Source organism: Ammodytes marinus (genome assembly GCF_949987685.1).
Source record: "Ammodytes marinus genome assembly, chromosome: 14".
Lineage (NCBI taxonomy): Eukaryota > Metazoa > Chordata > Actinopteri > Uranoscopiformes > Ammodytidae > Ammodytes > Ammodytes marinus.
The window spans coordinates 27,705,486-27,724,790 of NC_137218.1; the positions used below are offsets into that span (position 1 = coordinate 27,705,486).

The 19,305-nt window shown below is 42.9% G+C and overlaps 1 protein-coding gene across 1 annotated transcript in view; it reads right to left on the reverse strand.

Moving 5' to 3' along the window:
* The window catches only part of cltca (clathrin, heavy chain a (Hc)), a 52,461-nt gene that overhangs the window by 20,218 nt on the left and 12,938 nt on the right, over positions 1 to 19,305 (reverse strand). Inside the window, exons 2-6 of the mRNA XM_080041692.1 lie at positions 13,269 to 13,476; positions 9,142 to 9,410; positions 4,725 to 4,886; positions 4,499 to 4,612; positions 3,948 to 4,121 (exon numbers count right to left, since the gene is read on the reverse strand). Of these exons, the coding sequence (XP_079897818.1) occupies positions 3,948 to 4,121; positions 4,499 to 4,612; positions 4,725 to 4,886; positions 9,142 to 9,410; positions 13,269 to 13,476 (927 nt within the window). The remainder of the gene's footprint in view (positions 1 to 3,947; positions 4,122 to 4,498; positions 4,613 to 4,724; positions 4,887 to 9,141; positions 9,411 to 13,268; positions 13,477 to 19,305) is intronic.

Sequence of the window (19,305 nt, forward strand, 5' to 3'; positions counted from 1 at the left end):
ACTGTCACCTTATTTTTTGTAAATATTTCCTATCATGTGCTTCTTTGATATGAACTGCCCCCTAACCCCCAACCACACAATGTTAAGCAAGGCTCCCAAGTAAAGCTAGACCAATACAATCCACCTATTCATGGATAGTCTTAAGTTGTACATACATAACGTTTTTTATTTTGTTGTACATTGTATGATGATGACAAAATGTTACTATTCTATTCTTCATCTAGATGGCAGTGGGATCAACACATTCCTTAGCCGAGTAAGCAGGCAGCGACGCTTGCTCACTTGGCTCAATTGAACATAACTGTTGGCAGTAGCATTAAACTCCATTAAATGCTGTCTAGCCTTGGGATATGGCTGCTGAATGCAAATGTATCATTAGTGGGTCAGTGTAACGCATGGCTGTTGTGAGCAGTTTGCCAACACACAGAGAGAGAGGAGAATGAGCTGAATGAGAAGCGTGGATGGAGAAAAGGGGGAGGGGGGGCCCAAGGAGAAAGACAGCCAGTGTTGGCCCCTCTACAAACGCCTAGCAGGTCACTGGCCCAGCTTTAAACACGGAGGACGAGACCTCATTCTTCCTGCCACTAAAGCAGAGTCACTTAAAGGCCTACTTCACCGGTTGGAATATGAAGGTGTATTGAACTCGGATATCCTATTTAGTATAAATGTGCAAAAAAAAATGAAATCGGATCATAGCCTGAGAAAATGCAGAAAGAGTGGTTCACTGTCTAACCCTACAGTTTCCTTACTGTGACATCACAGTAAGGGTCAGGAATAACAGGACAGCTGGGCCAAGGGAAGACTAAGGGAAGACTGAGGGAAGAAAAACCTAATTCATTATATTATAATAGTTATTTTATAATGATAGAACGCTGGTTCCGTATGGGTGAAGTATTCCTTTAAGCACTATAACGTGGCTGGACTAATTGGTGGGAGTTGAAATAAAAAAATAGAAAAGGAAAAAATAAATAGGTCCATAAGTTGACCTGTGTCATACTCAGTATGTATGTGTGGTTGCTGCCCAAAGAGAAGAGAAGGGTTGTGAATCTTTGGAATCCCATGATGCGTTCAGATTTATATTCTTGGGGTAAGGGTTTCGATTCAGAATCGATTTCTCAATTAAATTCAATTCAATGGAGGATTTTAGGATCTAATCCAGTCAGCTATGTGCCAATCCATGTTTGCAAATTATGAATCGGTTCAAAAATCTCAGAAGATTGGAAGCCCGATTTTTTACATGAATGGATTTTTTTCACCACCCGAGGAGGCTAACATTGAAGTCAGGAAAGATTACAAACAGAAACAGAGTCATGAGTATGATGGAAAAAAGACAGAAACTTGCCAGAACTACCGTTGGCTACTAGAGAGCACCAAGCGTCAGATGACACATGAGCTGTGGTATCGAGTGATAACACTGGCCCTGACACACACAAAATAGTAAAACCCCAGGTCTGCCATGCTAATGACATGGAAGATAAGGTGTAGGCTGTGATTGGGTGAGAGGACCAGCACTAAGAGGATTGAGGGCACCAGGCTGTGCCTCCCACTTCACATCATGTGAATGCGTTGGGTGTTGGGCCCTTTCCACCCCCTCTTGCTCTGTGGCTTTCCCTCCTTTGACCCTGGCTGCTCTGTGTGCAGCACAAATATGCCATGATGATAACTGTGCTTGTCAATGTCAGGCCAGGTCTGGCACATAGACACTGCCTGGTCTGAAGCACAGTATCAGAGATCCTGATGCTACGATTCAAACACACAAATAGGCAGTGCTACATCCCTAGCTCCCATTAACAAACCTGATGACAACTACAGGGACCAGTTTAGGCAGGGTGGAAGCAATGGTACTGGAGAGATGGACATGGAGATGGTAGCTCCCAGACACTAATGCCTCATTTCCACCGAGTAGAGCGGGTCGGGTCGGAGCGGCTCAGAGCGGGACAGCTCACTTTTAAGAATCTCGGTGTTGTTTCCACCGCCGACCCTACCCTTACTGGTAGGACGGGGTTTATGACCCTACCCTTACTGGTGGGGCGGGGTTTATGACCCTACCCTTACTGGTGGGGCGGGGTTTAGGATGGACTGCGATAGCCGCCGCCAGAATGTGGGTCAAACTATCGGGCTGTGGAACAACTGTGGTCAAGCCAGCGGTCTCTTGTTTTTGCATGGTCAAACCAGCCGCTTCTTTATTTATTCCCCCATATTATTTATGTTGTTGAAAGCACAGAGACGGCTCGGTGCAACTGATAGAGACAGTGAGCGAACAGCGCTGGCTGCGGCAGCTTCGTGACATCGTAGCAGTGGACACAGTGTAGCCAACTGATTCATTTAATGACGAGGAAAAACACCACACAATAAACAGTGCCGCGCTCACATTTTCGCCAAAACACACCGACTCTCTTCACTCTAGCCGAGGTGACTACTCAAGGCGGAAATGATTCTTTCGACCAACTGTGGTCAAGCCAGCTGTCTCTCGTTTTTGCTCGGTCAAACCAGCCGCTTTTTTATTTATTCCCCCCGTGTTGTTGTGAGCGTGTATTTATCTAGGCTATGGCGTAAACACACAGAGACGGCTCGGTGCAACTCATAGACAGTGAGCGAACAGTGCTGGCTGCGGCAGCTACGCAGTGGGACACAGTGTAACCAACTGATTAATTTATTGACGAGGAAAAACACCACACAATAAACAGTGCTGTGCTCACATTTTCGCCAAAACACAAGACTCTTGCCGAGGTGACTACACATGGCGGAAATTATTCTTTCGGCCAATCAAATGACGGCAGTGTGTAGCTCCGCATTTTCGGCACCCTTTCAGGCGGCTAGTACCCCTACGGAGGAGTACTGAGATTTGGAGCGGCTCAGAGCGGTTGGGTGCGCTTAAACCGTACCCTACCCAACTTTTGGCAAATGAAAAGCCAAACTACCCGGACCGAACCGCTCCGATCCGACCCGCTCTACTCGGTGGAAATGAGGCATTTGTCCTTAAAATTATTAAAACCAGGAGGTTTATGTGCACACCAATTTATTTGCAACTTGCCCTGGAGTGGGGTTAGGACAGGACATCTCTGTGGTAACCCACCGTTTACTTCTTTCAAACTTTTATTTATTTTTAAACTTACTCCACACACTGTGTGTTTATTTCAATTGGGTGGGAGGGGATACAACTTTTTCCTGGTGGGCGTACATTATTTGTTTCCTCACCATTAACTTTCAATCCAAGTATTGCTTTACCACAACAAATATTCAACTACATCTCGACTAAAATGTTAAACTTTCTCCACACAATCAAAGACGTGTAGTAAAAGTATTGTATCGATGTATTACTAAGCATCAGGTTACCAATATTGTCGGTAACCAACCTACTCAACTCGCATGGTAGGGCCAAGACAGTGTCCAGTTATCTATTCGTTCGTGCGTGCGTGTGTTTGGTGCATGTAATGTGTGCACACACACACATCTGCTCTTTGCTGCCCCCGCCATACGATATCCGTCAGTGGCTCAGATCAGCTTTCCTTTCTTCACTCAATTATTCATGTTGTGTGTGGCCTGGCTGGAACATTATTCATCAGCTGGATGGATCCTGTTCTCCTCCATGGTGCAGCTTTACAAAAGGCAGTAAGACAGAAGCTCTCTCTCCTCTGGCTGGTTGAAACACTACACCTTGGATTATTTATAATACCTCCTGGCACAGTCTGAGCTCACCCAATGAGGACAGCACAAGGAGTTGTTGTTGTTGTTGACGGCGTTGTTGTTGATTCACCTGTGTCAATATGCTGGACTTGTTCTAGCTGATAGCAAACATGGATACATAATACAGTTGTGGTTCCGTTGTGGCTGTGCGATAGCTTTGAGGAATAATATTTGGTTTCACATTAACGAGACTGAGCAGCTAACATCAGCTAACGCTTAACATCCATTTCATTTCCTTCAGCACTGGTTGACATCCTTACCTGTCCCTTTCTGTTGACCCCGATGATGCCTGAGGTGGCCTCGTGTGGAGCGGTGACAAAGATGGTCTCTCCACTGATGCGGTTCATGTAAATGCAGGTGCCCGTCTCCAAGTCATACAGGTGAATGTAGCCATATTTGGTAATGAGGAAAACCACATCTTGCTTGGAGCTTATCTGTCAAAAAAAAACGACAAAGACGAAATATTTTAGCGTCAAACCTAAATAGACTGTTTTGCTTTACCATTCTACTGCTTTTCTTTGAGCAAGGGCTATCACTCTAATAGACATTTCATTCCAATATGAGGAAAGAAAAAAACTTTAAACGGTAATGAACTGAATGTATTGTCTGTAAGCTCAGAAAAACCCATTGAAGCAGTTTGTCTTGTTGTCCAACAAAGGTTATAGCTGGATGTATTATACTCAACATCAGCCTGACCTATTGTCCTATTGACCTCCCTGGATTGTGTTCTAGATCGATACAAACAAAATGATGCGTTCACTTAAACTCTAAAGTCTGAGGCGGGTTGTCATGATGGGAATGCGCTGCACACCTGCATGGCCACGGGGAAGTCGTTCTGGGCTTCTGGAGGAAAGAACACATCCACTGCTTTCTTTGGAAAGGGCTGGTTGCCAGTTGGCGGAGTCCCCACTTCAATGATGTGCAACTGTGTGTCAAAGGGACAAACATGAGTGAGAAACAAGACAGGGTTTGCAATACATGAATGGCAATGAGGATATTAACTGGTTTTCCTGGATGATGTTATTTAGATCAGTCACCTTCCCTCCGGCCTGGCCTCTGACAGCAAAGCAGAACAGAGTAGACTCCTCTGTGTTGCCCTCCATCTTGAACTGGGCAAAGCTGGCAGCATGGCCTTCGATGGGCTGAGACACCTTCCTGTCAACAGAGTACAGCTGCATGGCTCCCACCACACGATTTTGCTGTGAAAAAAGAAGCAAAAACAATAGACATAAATATGTATAAATACAACCTGACCGACCGAACAGGCCGAAAGGCAAAGCTACTGTTAGATCAGATGGGCTAGATCAGAGCTGGTGCCCAGTTCGTACCAGTCTTTTTGGTTTCCCACCACCAGAGAGCCGGCTCTGGGCTGGAAAAACTGGTGCCAGAGCAGGCCTAGGTTTGAGCTGGTCTGGAAATGCGAACCGCCTACGTCAGGGGCCGGGGAATGGATTATCCTGACCAACCAGACCAACTCAAACCTCATGCCTGCCATATTTAAAAACACCGCAACTACGAGACGTAAACATAACATAATTACCAAACGTAGCGATCAAATCGACCCGTGAAAATATGCTCAATAGGTCGTCTTTGGTTAACAAAGCAAAGTGAGAGGCAACATGTGTAAAAATAAGACGTGTCCGCCACTGTTGTTGTGCTTAAAGCTAGCGCTAGCTTTAGCGTTAGCCACGAGAGCAGCGACGTTGGGCGACATACACAGACGTTTACAGTGACGTCATGATGTTGCTCTCTTGCCGGTTCTGTCCGGTGTGAAACGAAGCGGTTCAAAACTTGTGCCAGTGAAACCAGTGGTGAATGGGTCACACATGGTATCTGCACATTTTTAAAGTTCAAATTTAAAGACATTTAATACCTTTTTAAGACCTCTAAAATGAAAAAATAATACCAATACCGCGGTAACAGAAATCGACAAACTAAACTACAGTATACTCCGTAAAGGGTTGCATTAAATCTGACTAACAAATATTCAATGCACTTTAGCTAACAACTGCTGTCTAATTACAGAAAATAAAAAATGTTCAGCAGTCTGAATGAAGACAATGTCCTCCTGCATTTACCATCAAATACATAGTATAAAGGTGAGAACACAGCGGGCGCGTTGGGTGTGGTGGCGGCGTTGAAAAATCCTATTTTTGCATAGGGAACCATTGGTTTAGGCGCGAGGATCCGTTGGCCACGGCAAAGCGGCGCTTTGGAAGCGTTACCAAAGCGTCAACGCGCCAGCAAAGCGTCAACGTGCCATGAAAAAAGATGAAAAAATTGAACTTTCAACGCTCCGTTGCGTGACGTTTAGCCGCGTTGGCCAATCAGCGGTGAGCTTGACCCGACGTCACAGACACGAGGACCGGAGGCGGAGGACAACACAGGCAAACACCGAGGAGGGAATGTGTTTACGGCTGGCTGCCTGGTGCTGTATGAAGCCACTCGGGGTTACAAGACGTGGGGAAAGTGGGGAAAGTGAACCAGGAGAATGGGCTTCCTGGTTAATTCAGTGAATATGTGCGGCTGTGCATTAGCCGATAAACCAAGTTAGCGCCGGTCGGATAGCATTAGTTAACTCACCCGGTTGTGTGCGGCCACCACCTCCATATAATGAAGCCAAACATAACGGCTTAGTCCGGGAAACTTTCACAACGAGTACAGCGAAGCACCGGTGTTTATATCTACGCCAGCCACGGTCCCCTGTCACAGCCAGGTAGGGTAATGTAGGCTAGTTGCCTTTATTTTCTACTGCCCTGCACACAATGCTGCTGTAAATGTGTTTGGTATGGTGCTGCCTTGCTGTTTGTGTTCATTTCCGAGTGGCGTGAATCTGTTTTAAGGCTATTTGTTCCGTTCAGTTGCTGTTTATTTGTCTTTTGGCACAATTGTTGGCCGGGTTGTTGTTGTTTTTGTGCGGACATGATCGCTGTTGTGTCGGGTCGGTTCTGATCGCAGCGAGACTAGCTGCGAAGCGACGCGTTGAACCACTTTTTGACACAAAATGACCAAGCGCCAGATCGGGCGCGTTGGCGCTTAAAGGCAACCTGAAAACCCATCATTACCACCTTTTCAACCAATTATAGAACTGTATCAATTGGTTTACATTTTCTGATTAATCGAGTAACAAGAAGAGTTTAATCAATTTAGAAAATATGTTAGGTGCAGCATACAATATTTTAATTAGGCTAAATTAAAAATGGGATATTTTTTGGGGAAGAATAATCCGAATGTTCATATTTTAATTCCGTATTCAATAAATAACAAACTTAGTCCATTAACTTTCTTTTTCAGAACTTATGAGAAACTATTTAAAAATTGGTTCCACAGGTAAAGGGAGGTTTTTGCAATTTCAAAATCGTATGTTGGCCTAGCCACCTGTATGTAGATTTACATCTATGCTCACGAGACCTGCGGTAATTTGCGCAAAGTAATTTTTTCTTCATACAGTACTGTTGCAGGCATTCAGGTTAATAAAGCGCGGGTAATAGGGTTGTACCGATTGGCAAAGGAAACGTAGGCTACTATCTGCGATTGATGGGAGGATCGGCAATAGTTTTTATCTAGCTGTCAGAAAGGGAGTGCTGAGTGGAGAGAAAGAAAGTGACAGAAAGCAGTGAGATAGAGACCCGCGTCTCACTCCATGAGCTCACGCCAAGTCAAAGTGACCTGAATGAGTTGAATGAACGTCTGATGAGCAGCTATTTATAAATATAGATAAATAAAATGTTTACTAAACACAATCAACGTGTTGTGTGAGTTGCGTCAGTAGCCTACCTATATCATCAGCGGGCGGGTGGTTGCGCACCTACAAGCAGCGTGTGGTCGCGGTCGCGGGGTGAAAGCCAGCCACGGTATTTGTCGTCCTCCCTCCACCTCTCACTGAATTTATAATAGCTTGGCATGCATTTCGCCGCGTCGTTCTCTCCTTTTTTGCTCTACCGCGGCCGACTTCAAATTCGAAAGCAGGGAACACACATTCTTCTTCTACGTTTTGAACGCGGTACCCAGCCTCACACGGCCGTACTGCCTCTAGCGTAGGTGTCGGACTTGCCGAATATCTTTGAAGTATATAAAACACCGATAAAATAAAAACATAGAAATCTAACAATTAAACTAGAAAACTAGAAAGAAACAAATAAGTAGGCCTGTCGCGATATGCAATAAATCAATTAATTGCGCGATAAATTAAAATGAGCGATAATTTTTTGCCAGCTGCGATAATTTGCTTGTTTGTTTTCCTCGTGTCTCTCTCTATCAAAGACACTGGATATCAAACGTTTTTACTCCGGTGTATCTGTCCTCTCGCCGGGATTGGTGTTTTTTTTGCCCCAACTGAATTCTTCAAGGCAGCGCGCAGGGTTAGGGCATTCGGTGATGGTTAATGATGCCTTTCCTGCAGCGCTGCCTTTAAGGCCGAGTTGAGGGCACAACGAGTAAACCACCTTGTCACGTGTCAGTCACTTTTTGCATGGACTCTGTGTGGGAGGCGGAGCCCTGGCGTTACACAGAGTGCAGCATGAGAGCCCCGTGAGGAGGAGAGCAAGAAAACAAAAATGTGGAGGAATAATAAGTTGGTGTCTAAGCCGAACGCGACAGCTGCCGTGTGGTAGCACATCGGCTTCAAAACCAACGGCCGGGGCGAACCAACTAACCTGAGCGAGCCGACATGTCGCATTTGTTTAAAAACAATAGCCTTTTTTGAGTAGGAGCCGTCTTGCTCAGACCTGCGCAATTATGATGCGCTTGCTGAGAGCACAGCATTTTCTAATATCAACCAAACGCGCCAATACAACACACACTGAATCTTCACCTTAAACACAATCACCCGATGCAGTTTTCCCAGCTTGGGAAAAAAACAAATAGACTGAGTCAATTTTATTTATTGTTTTTGGTTGTTTTGTTCATTTATTCTGGATATTTTAAATGTCTTCCAGACGTCCAGTTCCAGTGTTCTTTAAAAATGAAAGTTTATTGATCTTCGAAAGGGTGTAGGCCTACTTGCATATAATGATAATTATTATGCCATTATCATTATATTTGTTGAAAATGGTCTCAAAACGGCAATATTATCGCTTATCGCAATAATTTCTGGGGCAATTAATCGCACAGAAAAAATTGTTATCGTGACAGGCCTACAAATAAGGCAAGCTCATTAATTCTGCCCCTGATTAAATTTAATGCCGCCCACCCAATAATTCCAGACTTTTCAAGACATTTAAGGCCTTGAATATTGAAACTTAAATTTAATGACTTTTAATGCTTTTCAAGATCCGCGGCAACCCTGGGGTCACAGCACCAGCCCGGAGCTGGCACTTGGTTCCCATTGGTGGGAAAGGGGCATGTGTGTGTTCATGGTTACTTATGGATTTAAAAAGACTGTGTTCTCTATAGATGAGAGCAACCTTCCCCGCTACAAAAAAAAGAAGAAGAATACCCTTTAATATTGTTTACCTGGGCTGAGATGCCGATGAGCAGAAGCCATTTCTGCTTGGCGTCTGTGCGGTAGTTGATGATCTGGCAGCCTGCCAGGCTGGAGTGGCGGTCAAAGACTTTGACAGGCTGCGAGTCCCCCTCCATGCTCCAGTGGTACACCGCGTTGTCAGTCACAAGCGCCACAGTGTTAAGGGAGATCCACTTCCAGAAGGTAACGTCGTCCGTCATGGTGTGCGCCTTCATCTTGCTCTTCATCTCAATGTTGAAGATCTGAAGGGTTTTGGCGGCTATTAGGGGAGGGAAAGGGGGGGCAGGACCCAGGCCCCAGAGATATGTTAAAGTTTCTGACAACAGTGTGTCCTCACGTGCACTCACGGGAAAATAAATGGCAAATTTCAATTGGAAAGGAAGATTCAAATTTGAAATATTGGTAGTCATGGCATAGAGGTCATCAAGCAAAGACGCCATGACTGATAGAAAGGGGATGCCATACATGCTGTAGTCGGAAATGTGTGTCCTATCTGAAGTGTAACCAGACAACTGGCAGAGAAATAATTAAACAGGTGAATTGAATTTTGGCCTCTTGAGGCGAAACAAAGTGTCATTGTGTCAGGCACAGCAAGCACATTTAAGTGTTCCAAACTCTATCAATACATTATGAATTGGCAGCCAATATGAAAAAAATAACTGCAATATTGTCTAATGCTAGATGCAACTTAGTGAACAATACAGTAAACCAAACTAAGACAAAAACAATGCACCTAATGGTCTGTGAGAGTGTAAGTGACTGAATACATGCATTGCATACCTGTTTTTTGAGCACAAAAATATGTCATAAGATATGATGCACAGTATTTATTTAGAGTTTTTAACAGTATTATTTTACTGCCCGTAGCTCTTGAAAGATGTTTAATTAATAAAGTGTATACATGTCATGAATCGATATGTCCGACTACGTGGCCCACCCCAACAAATGAACAGCTTTCACTGAGAGAAACAAAGCCGACAGAGGGTGGAGGCAACAAACAACTCACAAAGAAGGCAAACACATCTGCATCTGAGCCAAATATGGAAAACAGTGGAAGATGACAGTTAAACAGATACATACAGGCACAATTAGGGGGGGAGGGGATTGAGCTAGGAGAAGACTTTAGGACCAGAGTCGCAGGAAAGGTTTCCAATAATGATTATGATTGATTGTCTACAATTGAAGGTTAATATGTTTTGTGGTGTCCTGATAACAGATCAGAAACTGTAATGTTCAAAGAATGTTCACTCACCTGCATTCGTTTGGGTTCATTAGTTAGGGTTAATTTAGTGAGCTAAAGCTTGATTATGAAGCAGTGTGACTCCCTTGTTTGCTCATTATTCAATACTCTTCAACAAAGTAGAAGAAAAAAGCAAAGACCAATGCGTTAGCACAACAGTCATGATCATTTTGCCAGTACAGTAAGCATTGTGGCAAATGGAGCCACCAGCAGCAGCCAACATTTTCAAAGAGCAAGCAAAGGAAATTTGAATTCAATCATGAATCAGCTGTTGGAGGTGTGTGTGGTGTGGTGTGGTGTGTGTGTGTGTGTGTACTATGTCCGTCATTCAGACATGGGCTGTGTCTTGATTCAGGGGTTGCGGTCTTGGAACCGGCCTCGTAGGCTGCATTTGAAGACCGATTGCGTCATAGCGGCGCGCAAAGGCTGTCCCATTTGCAAGGCTTCTTGCAAGGCTCCTCATATGCGGTCGTGAAATGCAGCCTTCGTTTCACGGTTTTGAAGCAGTTTTGAAGGCTGCATCAGATGTATCCTTCGTGGCCCAACATATCCCAAGATTCATTGCGTTTTTTTCAGAGATTGCATAAAATAAAATAAAAAATAACAAAACAGCAACGTGTTGCTCCATCTTCTTAACTTTTATCTTCCTTTCTTTTTTTCTTGTACTTTTTTTTCTTTTCGTCTGGTAGACAACTTATTTTTATGTTTTCCTCCGTTGACAGGGCTGTCTCCGTTGGCAGCAATCAGGGTTGCTAGGCAGCACAGGAGCGGCGAGTCGTCACGCAAGGTAACGGCTTGTTACGTAAACCGGAAATGCTCGTAAACCGAGACCTGCGGAGACCGTCTCGTTTAACAAGGCTCGTTGGCCTTAAAACCGGCCTTAAAATCGGCCTTCATAGGCTATAGCCTTCATAGACCGCGAGACTGCGTCCTACCAAGTGCGTGGTCTCTGAATCAAGACACAGCCATGGTTACATGGATAGATTAAGGCTGGATACTGTGTCACATGATCAGGTCGGCTGAGAAGCATCATTATGGTTGACTGAGCAGGACAGATCAATGGGGTCTACTACACTGATCCTACACTGCAGAATCACTGAGGAAGAGGGGGGGGGGCTTTAACTGGAGTCTCCCATACACTGTCCAGCCTTTCAGGTATGCGTTTGCTGTGTAACATTTAACTATGCAGAGATAGTAATACATAAGGCTACATGGCTGTGTGTCACATGTTTGTCAGCTACAACTCTACAACTATAAAAATTCAGGGCACAATTTCTAAACTGCACTTTGTACAACGTCCTGAGCAGAGAGCACAGTCAGCAAAGAAACCTGAGGAGGGGCCAGTTTTGACAGAAAGACACACACTATCACTCATCTTTACTATGAACAGTCCAGGCAGCAACCCAACAAAACTGACACCCTACAAGTTATGACCTCCTCATGAACAAACATTACCACTAAATTATGTGTAGAAGGCACTTTTGCTTGGAATCAATATATATTCAAGCCGGGTTAGTAATTAACACGAATAGGGGTACATATTTTTTTGTCATGACAATAAATAGGGTAAGGATAATTTGAAACGATTCAAATTATAAATTAAATTTCAAAAGGAAATCTGAAAGACAAAAGGGGGGCCTTATACATCCACTCATTTCATAGCTTTAGGCTGTGAACGTTTAGCCAAAAATAAGACCAGCCATTTAACTGATGTTATTTTCGATATTTGGATAAAGGACGTGGCCAGGAGCTAAACATACGCCTATTGTGTATCTTCTGTACTTTTCACACCCTGACAACCAACCCTCCCAGTTTATGATCCAAAGTGTACTCTTGGGGCCTCTTATAAAAGGAAGGGTTCCCCTCACTAACATTAGTATGTGCATTAAGTCTACGCTCTCTTGTAGTTGGTAACAAACACTTATCTTCAGTTCTTGATATGGAGAACTACAAGTTGTTCAGAGGTTTTTAAAATGAATTGACTATTATATTAAATAAAGCAGGAAAACAAGTGAAACAACAGGGTTTGGGTAATTACCACTTCACACAGATGGAAGAAGACATGGATTTTCAAAATGAAAATTGAGAAGAAATGTGAATTAATGTGAAATCATTTTTTAACCCACAGTATTAACCACATGTAAAAACAGGTTCAAAATCACTTGTACATGTAATAAAAATGATGGAATGCCAGCAAGCTATAAGGGCTGTGAAAGCTAAATCCTGTTTACGAAGAGATATTTTCAATGGCCTACGTGTGAGAGAAGCCTGTCTCAAAGAATGATCCAGAAATGCATAAAGAAATATGAGACATGTGCAAAGCTAGGCCATTAACTTACTAGAGCAAAGACTGACTTTAAAGTGTCCCAATTGTGGACAGATCAGCTGTATATCAATATAATGACAAAAAAGCTTCATTTGTTGACTGAAAAAGGGGGCAATACGGAACAGGAATCATTCAATAATTTCTTGAAAACAGGATTTAACTTCCACAATGAAGTAGTTAAATTTCAACTCACCGTCTGCAAACACATAAGAAAGCAGTAAAAGAAAAAAAAAAGGAACACAGAAAAGACAAAAACAAAAAACAACAAAAAGTCAAAGCAATCATGGATGCTGGACAAAAAGAATAAAAATATGCTATTTGGAATATTTACAGGACAAATGTTTGTAGTGAAAACTAAAAGTAGCTGGATGTTTATGTACAGAAATAGATGAAAATAATCTAGAAATACTACTGGAATTATTGAATGGATATTGTTTCGACCTTATTGGGGTTTAGTCAAGTTCAAATGTGTTAAGTAATATCATGTTGTCCATTTCTCTCCCTCTAGTTACTGCTACACTGGTTTAGATGAAATGTGCTCTGTGCCTTACCTTTAAGTGCAATGACTTTGCTGGCTGGGTTCATGATGGCGCTGTCAGCTGAGATGGGCCTCCGGATGGGCGTGTTAGGGTCGGCCATGTCAATGATCACCACCTGAGACTGCTCGCCCACCTTCTCCCGGATACAGATGAACTTATCTGACTCCATGGTGAGGGTGCTGAAGCCTATGTTGGCCGGATTGATCCCCAGGTTTTGGAGCTGTGAAGAGAAAGAGGATCAAGACGAGGGAGGTATGTTAGAGGTTGAACAGATAGTGATACAGCCTTCAGAAATGTTAGTTAAATATCAATCAATCAAGCTTCCGTACAAGCTGCCAATTTGAGAAGACGTCATTACTAAGAAACGTCTGTGGCAAAGGAAAAGCAGAGATGAAACTTTGCAGGTGAGAGCCCCAGTTACTTAGTTTACATTTTTACAGTTGTAACTTTTTTCAACAGTGAAACCATTGAAATGCCTGGTGCTGCTGAGCAGACAACAACAGTGTCCAGTAGGAAGGCTTTAGACACACTGGTCAGCTGCTTGGCACTAACACAGCCCGCAGATGAGCTCACCAAGCCTAACTCTTAGTACACAAGAGCGGAGCTGGGTGGAGGACTACAATCCAATGCCAAGTTCTCCAAGCATGGGCGGAAGACTGACTGACAATGATATTACAAAACACTTCAGATGCATTTTGGCAGGACCACTACTAGTTGCACCATTGTTACATGGAGGCAACTTTGAACGTAACAACTGTCCTGATAATCATCTTAAAACGGAAATCAAGCTGGGCACAGGGAAGACTGAGGGAAGAAAAACCTAATTCCTTATATTATAATAGTGATTTTATAATGATAAAACGCCGGTTCCGTATAGGGCTGTGCGATATGACCAAAATCTCATATTCGATACATTTGACGATATAGCATATTTTCTGTAAATTCAATTAATAAATATAAAAATGTCATATAAATAATTAAATTCTCAACAAATAAAGTATTGACCCATATTTGATTATTTTCTGCTTTAATTCAAACGCAAATTTTCAAGCATTCAACAAAATAGAAAAATGTAAAAGTGACATTTGAGTAGTTTTGGGCTGTGTGGGGTTTCATGGCACAGAATTGACTGAATTGGTGGATTCCACTAGCTCGTTAGCCTAATGGAGCTATCCTCTGTCTTTAGCTGAGGCTGCGGCGACTTGTAAATTCACCCCGCGGAGAGGGTGACCGCCCCGGGGAGCGCAGGAGCTTCTCACCGCTGAGAGAGCAGCCGAGCATTCTTGGAACTTTACACTGCGAGCCTGGCAGCGCTTGACAGCCCGAGGGGATAGCAGCCGAACTGCCCCGCTAGCTCGGCTGCTATCCCCGCGAGCCTGTCTAGCGCTGCCTGGGTAACGCCGGCTCGACTCTGTCAGCGGGTATATATGATCCTCTCTCCATGGTGCAAACACCGACAGGTTTCAGTGTCCGAAATTAACTTTGATTATCACACAAGCGAGAAAAGCCTGGTGCGGTCGGGCGGAAATAGTGTGATGGAAACGCAGCGGGGCTAGGAACTAGGAAGTGCTTAGTGTTTCTGCTTCAAAATAAAAGTCAAAGTTTACTCACATTTCACCAGTTAAAGGCTTTTAATGTGAAGTTACGCTGTAGGAAATCTTCGGTTTGAATAAACAGTAACTTAAAGCTCCCATATTATACACTTTTCGGTTCTATTATATGGTCTTAGTGGTCTCTAATACGTTTTTCTTTAATTGTTTGGTGAAAAAAACTTTCAGATAATTTATTGTACTATGCTGATGTTCAGCTAATCTCACAATGGCCTATTTTTTAAAAAGAGCTGCAGCTCCCCTCGTAAATATACAATCTTTGAGCTCCCCCCGTCCCCTGTCCGGAAGCGCAGCCAGATACGCCTCGCCCTCTGCCTGTCAGGGCCGTGGACCAATAAGAAATAGGGGTGTGGGCTGCACAGTGGAAGCTTCTGGCTTTCCAGTTTTTGAGGTCAGAAACGAGGAGAATTCTGACTGGAGTATATTGGGGGGGGAGGGGTGGGGGTTTCAGAAAGGGGGAGAGTGAGAAAAGGAGAGATTGTTATTTTTTTAAATATTTTGGCAGTCTCTAGGCACACCGTGGACCCATGGATATGTTAGAACTAGTGGTGGGCCGTTATCGGCGTTAACGTGATGCGTTAACGCCAGACTCTTATCGGCGATAAAAAAAATATCGCCGTTAATCTCTTATTCCACCTCCTGTTCGGCTCAGGGGAGATGGTTCCCTCCAGGGCCGATGGCTGTTCGCCGTCGGGGTGAACCCCCTTCCGTGTGTCATATTTTTTATTTAATTTTTTTGAATCGCCAAATACACGTAATCTATATATGGTCTATTTTCATATTTAACTGGTGCTAATTATTACATTAACGCTAATTTGTGTGCGCGTAGTGTCTGCTACGTTGCATCTCTCCTCTCCTCTCTGCTCCGTTTTGTGAAGGGGGGGCGGGGCTCCACTGCCGATACACACACATACACAAGCAGACTCGGCACAACACCGGTGAGCACACACACCCAGTTAGAGAGCTAGAGAAGAGAACTACACGCAGTAGGTTGGTGTGACAGAAAGTCCAAAAGCCAACGAGTACATTATAAATGGAGTGAAGTCTACCCCGACCGTCTGAAAAGCAGCGAAAATATCCGCGTTTTTTAAATGCATTATGCACCCAACGTGAATCTAGTAGCGAGGATGCTAACGTTAGCTCTGCTGCTAGTAGCCTACTACCAGTTAATGTGCAGTTCAACACAAACATCAGCAACAGTTATCAGAGGAACATCTCTACAGCCTGCATAGATCTCAATAAATGACCCAGAGGTGTCTGACTTCACATACCATGAGGCAGTGGAAGCTTAAAAGTAAGCTACTGGAAAAGTGTTCAAAACAGCCTGTCCTGAGCCAAATTTTTAGATTTTGAATCAAATCACTCCTACACACATTAAAATAATAGCCTTTAACTTTAAAACAGATTGTTGTAGGCCTAATTTTTTTTTGCAGAAATAAGTTTTAAAGAATTGCTGTTGTAAAAGGAATAAGGTAAAACAAATAAAAATAGGTGCTGTTAAAGTTCTTTACATGATTTTTGTTTGCATAAAACATGTCTTGTTTGCAGTTATTGTAGGTTTAGAAACAAAAAAATTACAAATGTTCCAACTCAAATAATATTTGAATTATAGCCTCCACTTTCAGTATGACCCTTAACTCATCTATAATACTGTCCATGATTTGTTTATACATTGTCAATAAAAAGCAAATATAACAATTATTTGAACATGACTAATATAAAAAAAATTGTATAGGGGCCAGTAAAAATTGACTTCGGGCAAGTAGAATTCAGACCCACTTGCCCGTCAGGGCAAGTGAAAAAAAACCTTAGCGTTGAGCCCTGCCTAACAGTTTGTAAACACAAGTACATCTTGTTGAACATTATTTATTTTCATCTCCAATTATCATAGTAGAACAGCTTCCTCAAGCAGTTTGTGATGCATGTTGGAAACAGGAGATGAGCCCCTGGTCTGATGCGCCACCTGGCTTGAGAAACACGTTCTCAAAGACTTACTTTGAGTCATTATTTAGGAGCACAGACATATTATGAAGGAATTCAAATGAGCCATTTTAATCTAGATTAATCTAGATTAATTCCTAAATTAATCTAGATTAATCTAGATTAAAAAAATTAATCTATGCCCACCTCTAGTTAGAACACATTTAAAAAGTGCATTTAGCATAATATGTGACCTTTAACAGCGAGCTACATGTATAGTTTGTGTCCTAAAGAGTGGGATTGGCAACATAACGAAATAAACGATATTGCATAAAATGAAACAATGGACGTTTTTTTGTTTCGTCATTTCGTCAAGAGAAAAACAATTGAAACATTTACACAGTGATGAAGAGTGGCAGCAATTAAAATTAAATGGGTGAAAGTACAATATAGCCTAATTAAAACATTAAAATTAAATATTAGGTTCTTTAATACAGGTTCTTCAGGTGATTTCGTCTGAGAGTCAGTGAGCTCCATGGTAACACTAGCGAGTGACCGGCTGACTGAAATGCTCTTTAGCTGGACAGAAACTCCCCTCTCCAAACCCCTCTTCAAATCCACAGACGTTCATCTTTAGTGTTGCACATAGTTGCGACCCCAACAGAGTCGGTCCACATATTCACCCCCCAAAGCCCCATTCTGAGCCAGTAAAAAAAACCTGATGTTAGGCATTGTTGCGGTTTCCCTGACTAACTGGTGTCCCAGCAGAACAAACAATGCGATACAGGACGTAAAGAGGTTTAACCTCAATAAAAACCCTGAGGCATTGGGCCAAATGCTTTGCAGCATATAACACCACCAAGCTCTGCAGTCCAGCTTATACTGCCAAGGCTTGGAACCAGGGCATCCTGCCTGCCTCACACAGAACCCTGACACAGCAATACCTGGCTGTGGGCGGATAAGACACACTCTGGTATACAGGTAACGCTGCAGTGTAACATGAAATCAGTGTGGATCAAATTTGACCTATAACACTGAACAGTAAATTCAAAAAATGCAATCATTACTCAGAACTTCAGTGTCAGCTTGCAAATGAACATGCTGTTGTGAAGTAAGGTCTTAAGGAAATGAAACTACGAAAAACATTTCAAATACGCCATGTTTTGCAACTTCCCCGTCTTTTGCAATCTATCAGAAATATACTACAGCTGCATATTAAAAAATGTCTTGTATCATCACCTGAAGCTATGCAATAAGCAGTACTAAATGCAACAATCAACTACCAGTGTAATGTCTTTGGATTTTCCCTATCAAGACTGAAAGATCCTTTCATTGAAGCCCAGTCTGTGGCCTTTAACAGTGCATATTCTCCACACATTTAAAACATTAGTACAGCAGCATTAAGTTGTGTGCAAAACTGTGACAAAACCTCTTTGTAGGGAGCTTTACTTTGATGATAGCCTAAGGTCATGAATAACTGATCACTATGATAAAATGATACAGTATTAGTAGCTGGGAACAGGGAAATGTTAAAAGTTTCATGATCTGTGTTCTTTATTTAAAATGTAAAGTAATACTGACTGCTTGACCAGGGATAATTTACCCACGTAGACAGTGAGTGAGTGAGCATTTCAAGGCTTGCTAACGATACAGTGTAGCTCCACTGTATTAGTTGGCCGCAGTAGAATCCTAATCAGCAAACAAAAAGCACAGTTCCAGGAAACTGCTAAAACCAAATGGAAACACCTTTATCAATGGCAGGACACACCCTCCCCACTGTCCCGCCCCTCCCACATTCTTTCACTGGTGTGTAACCTGGTTCCCTCTCGATGACATTGCCATTAGACGACCTTACAGAGCAAGTATTACTACCAGCTAAAGAAAGAACTGAAAAGTGGTCTGAAGCAAGCTTTGACAAATATATATTTTTTTATTGTGTGGAGGGTGACATCATACGGTTACGTCATTGCAGCTTTGTGCCTCTTATCACTGCCATTGTCCAGTACAGAAGCCTTGTTTACAAAGGCAACATGTATACAAACACCAGACAGCGGGGGGACCAGAGAGAATACATGTGCTATCAGTGATAGCTAGCAACGGTTTGTTTGATCGAAGATTCAAAACCTGCGATCTCCTTTGAAATGGAATTACTAAAAACTTCACTTCAAAACCAAGATTGCACACTTTCTATGTCACAATATCAGAAGATCCAATGTAGGGGCTTCTGAGAGTTGAGACTGTGTGAATAGTCCGTTTGACATTTTCTTGAAATAATTTTTCTCTAATTTCTGTAAAGCAGACTGAAGTGTGTGTCTAGGTATGAGGCAGAGGAGGGTTCTCCTCTATTGATACACTGTAGCTCTCTCTACCATCAGTCATTTACTCTGGGAACAGCAGGAAGCTCTTTCAATCACAATTTTAAGTATTCGTAAAACAGGACATTACGAGGAATGGAGGTACCTCCGTTCCTTGGAATAAAGAAAGACAGACACTGCTTGGTGAGTAGGGATGTAACTAGG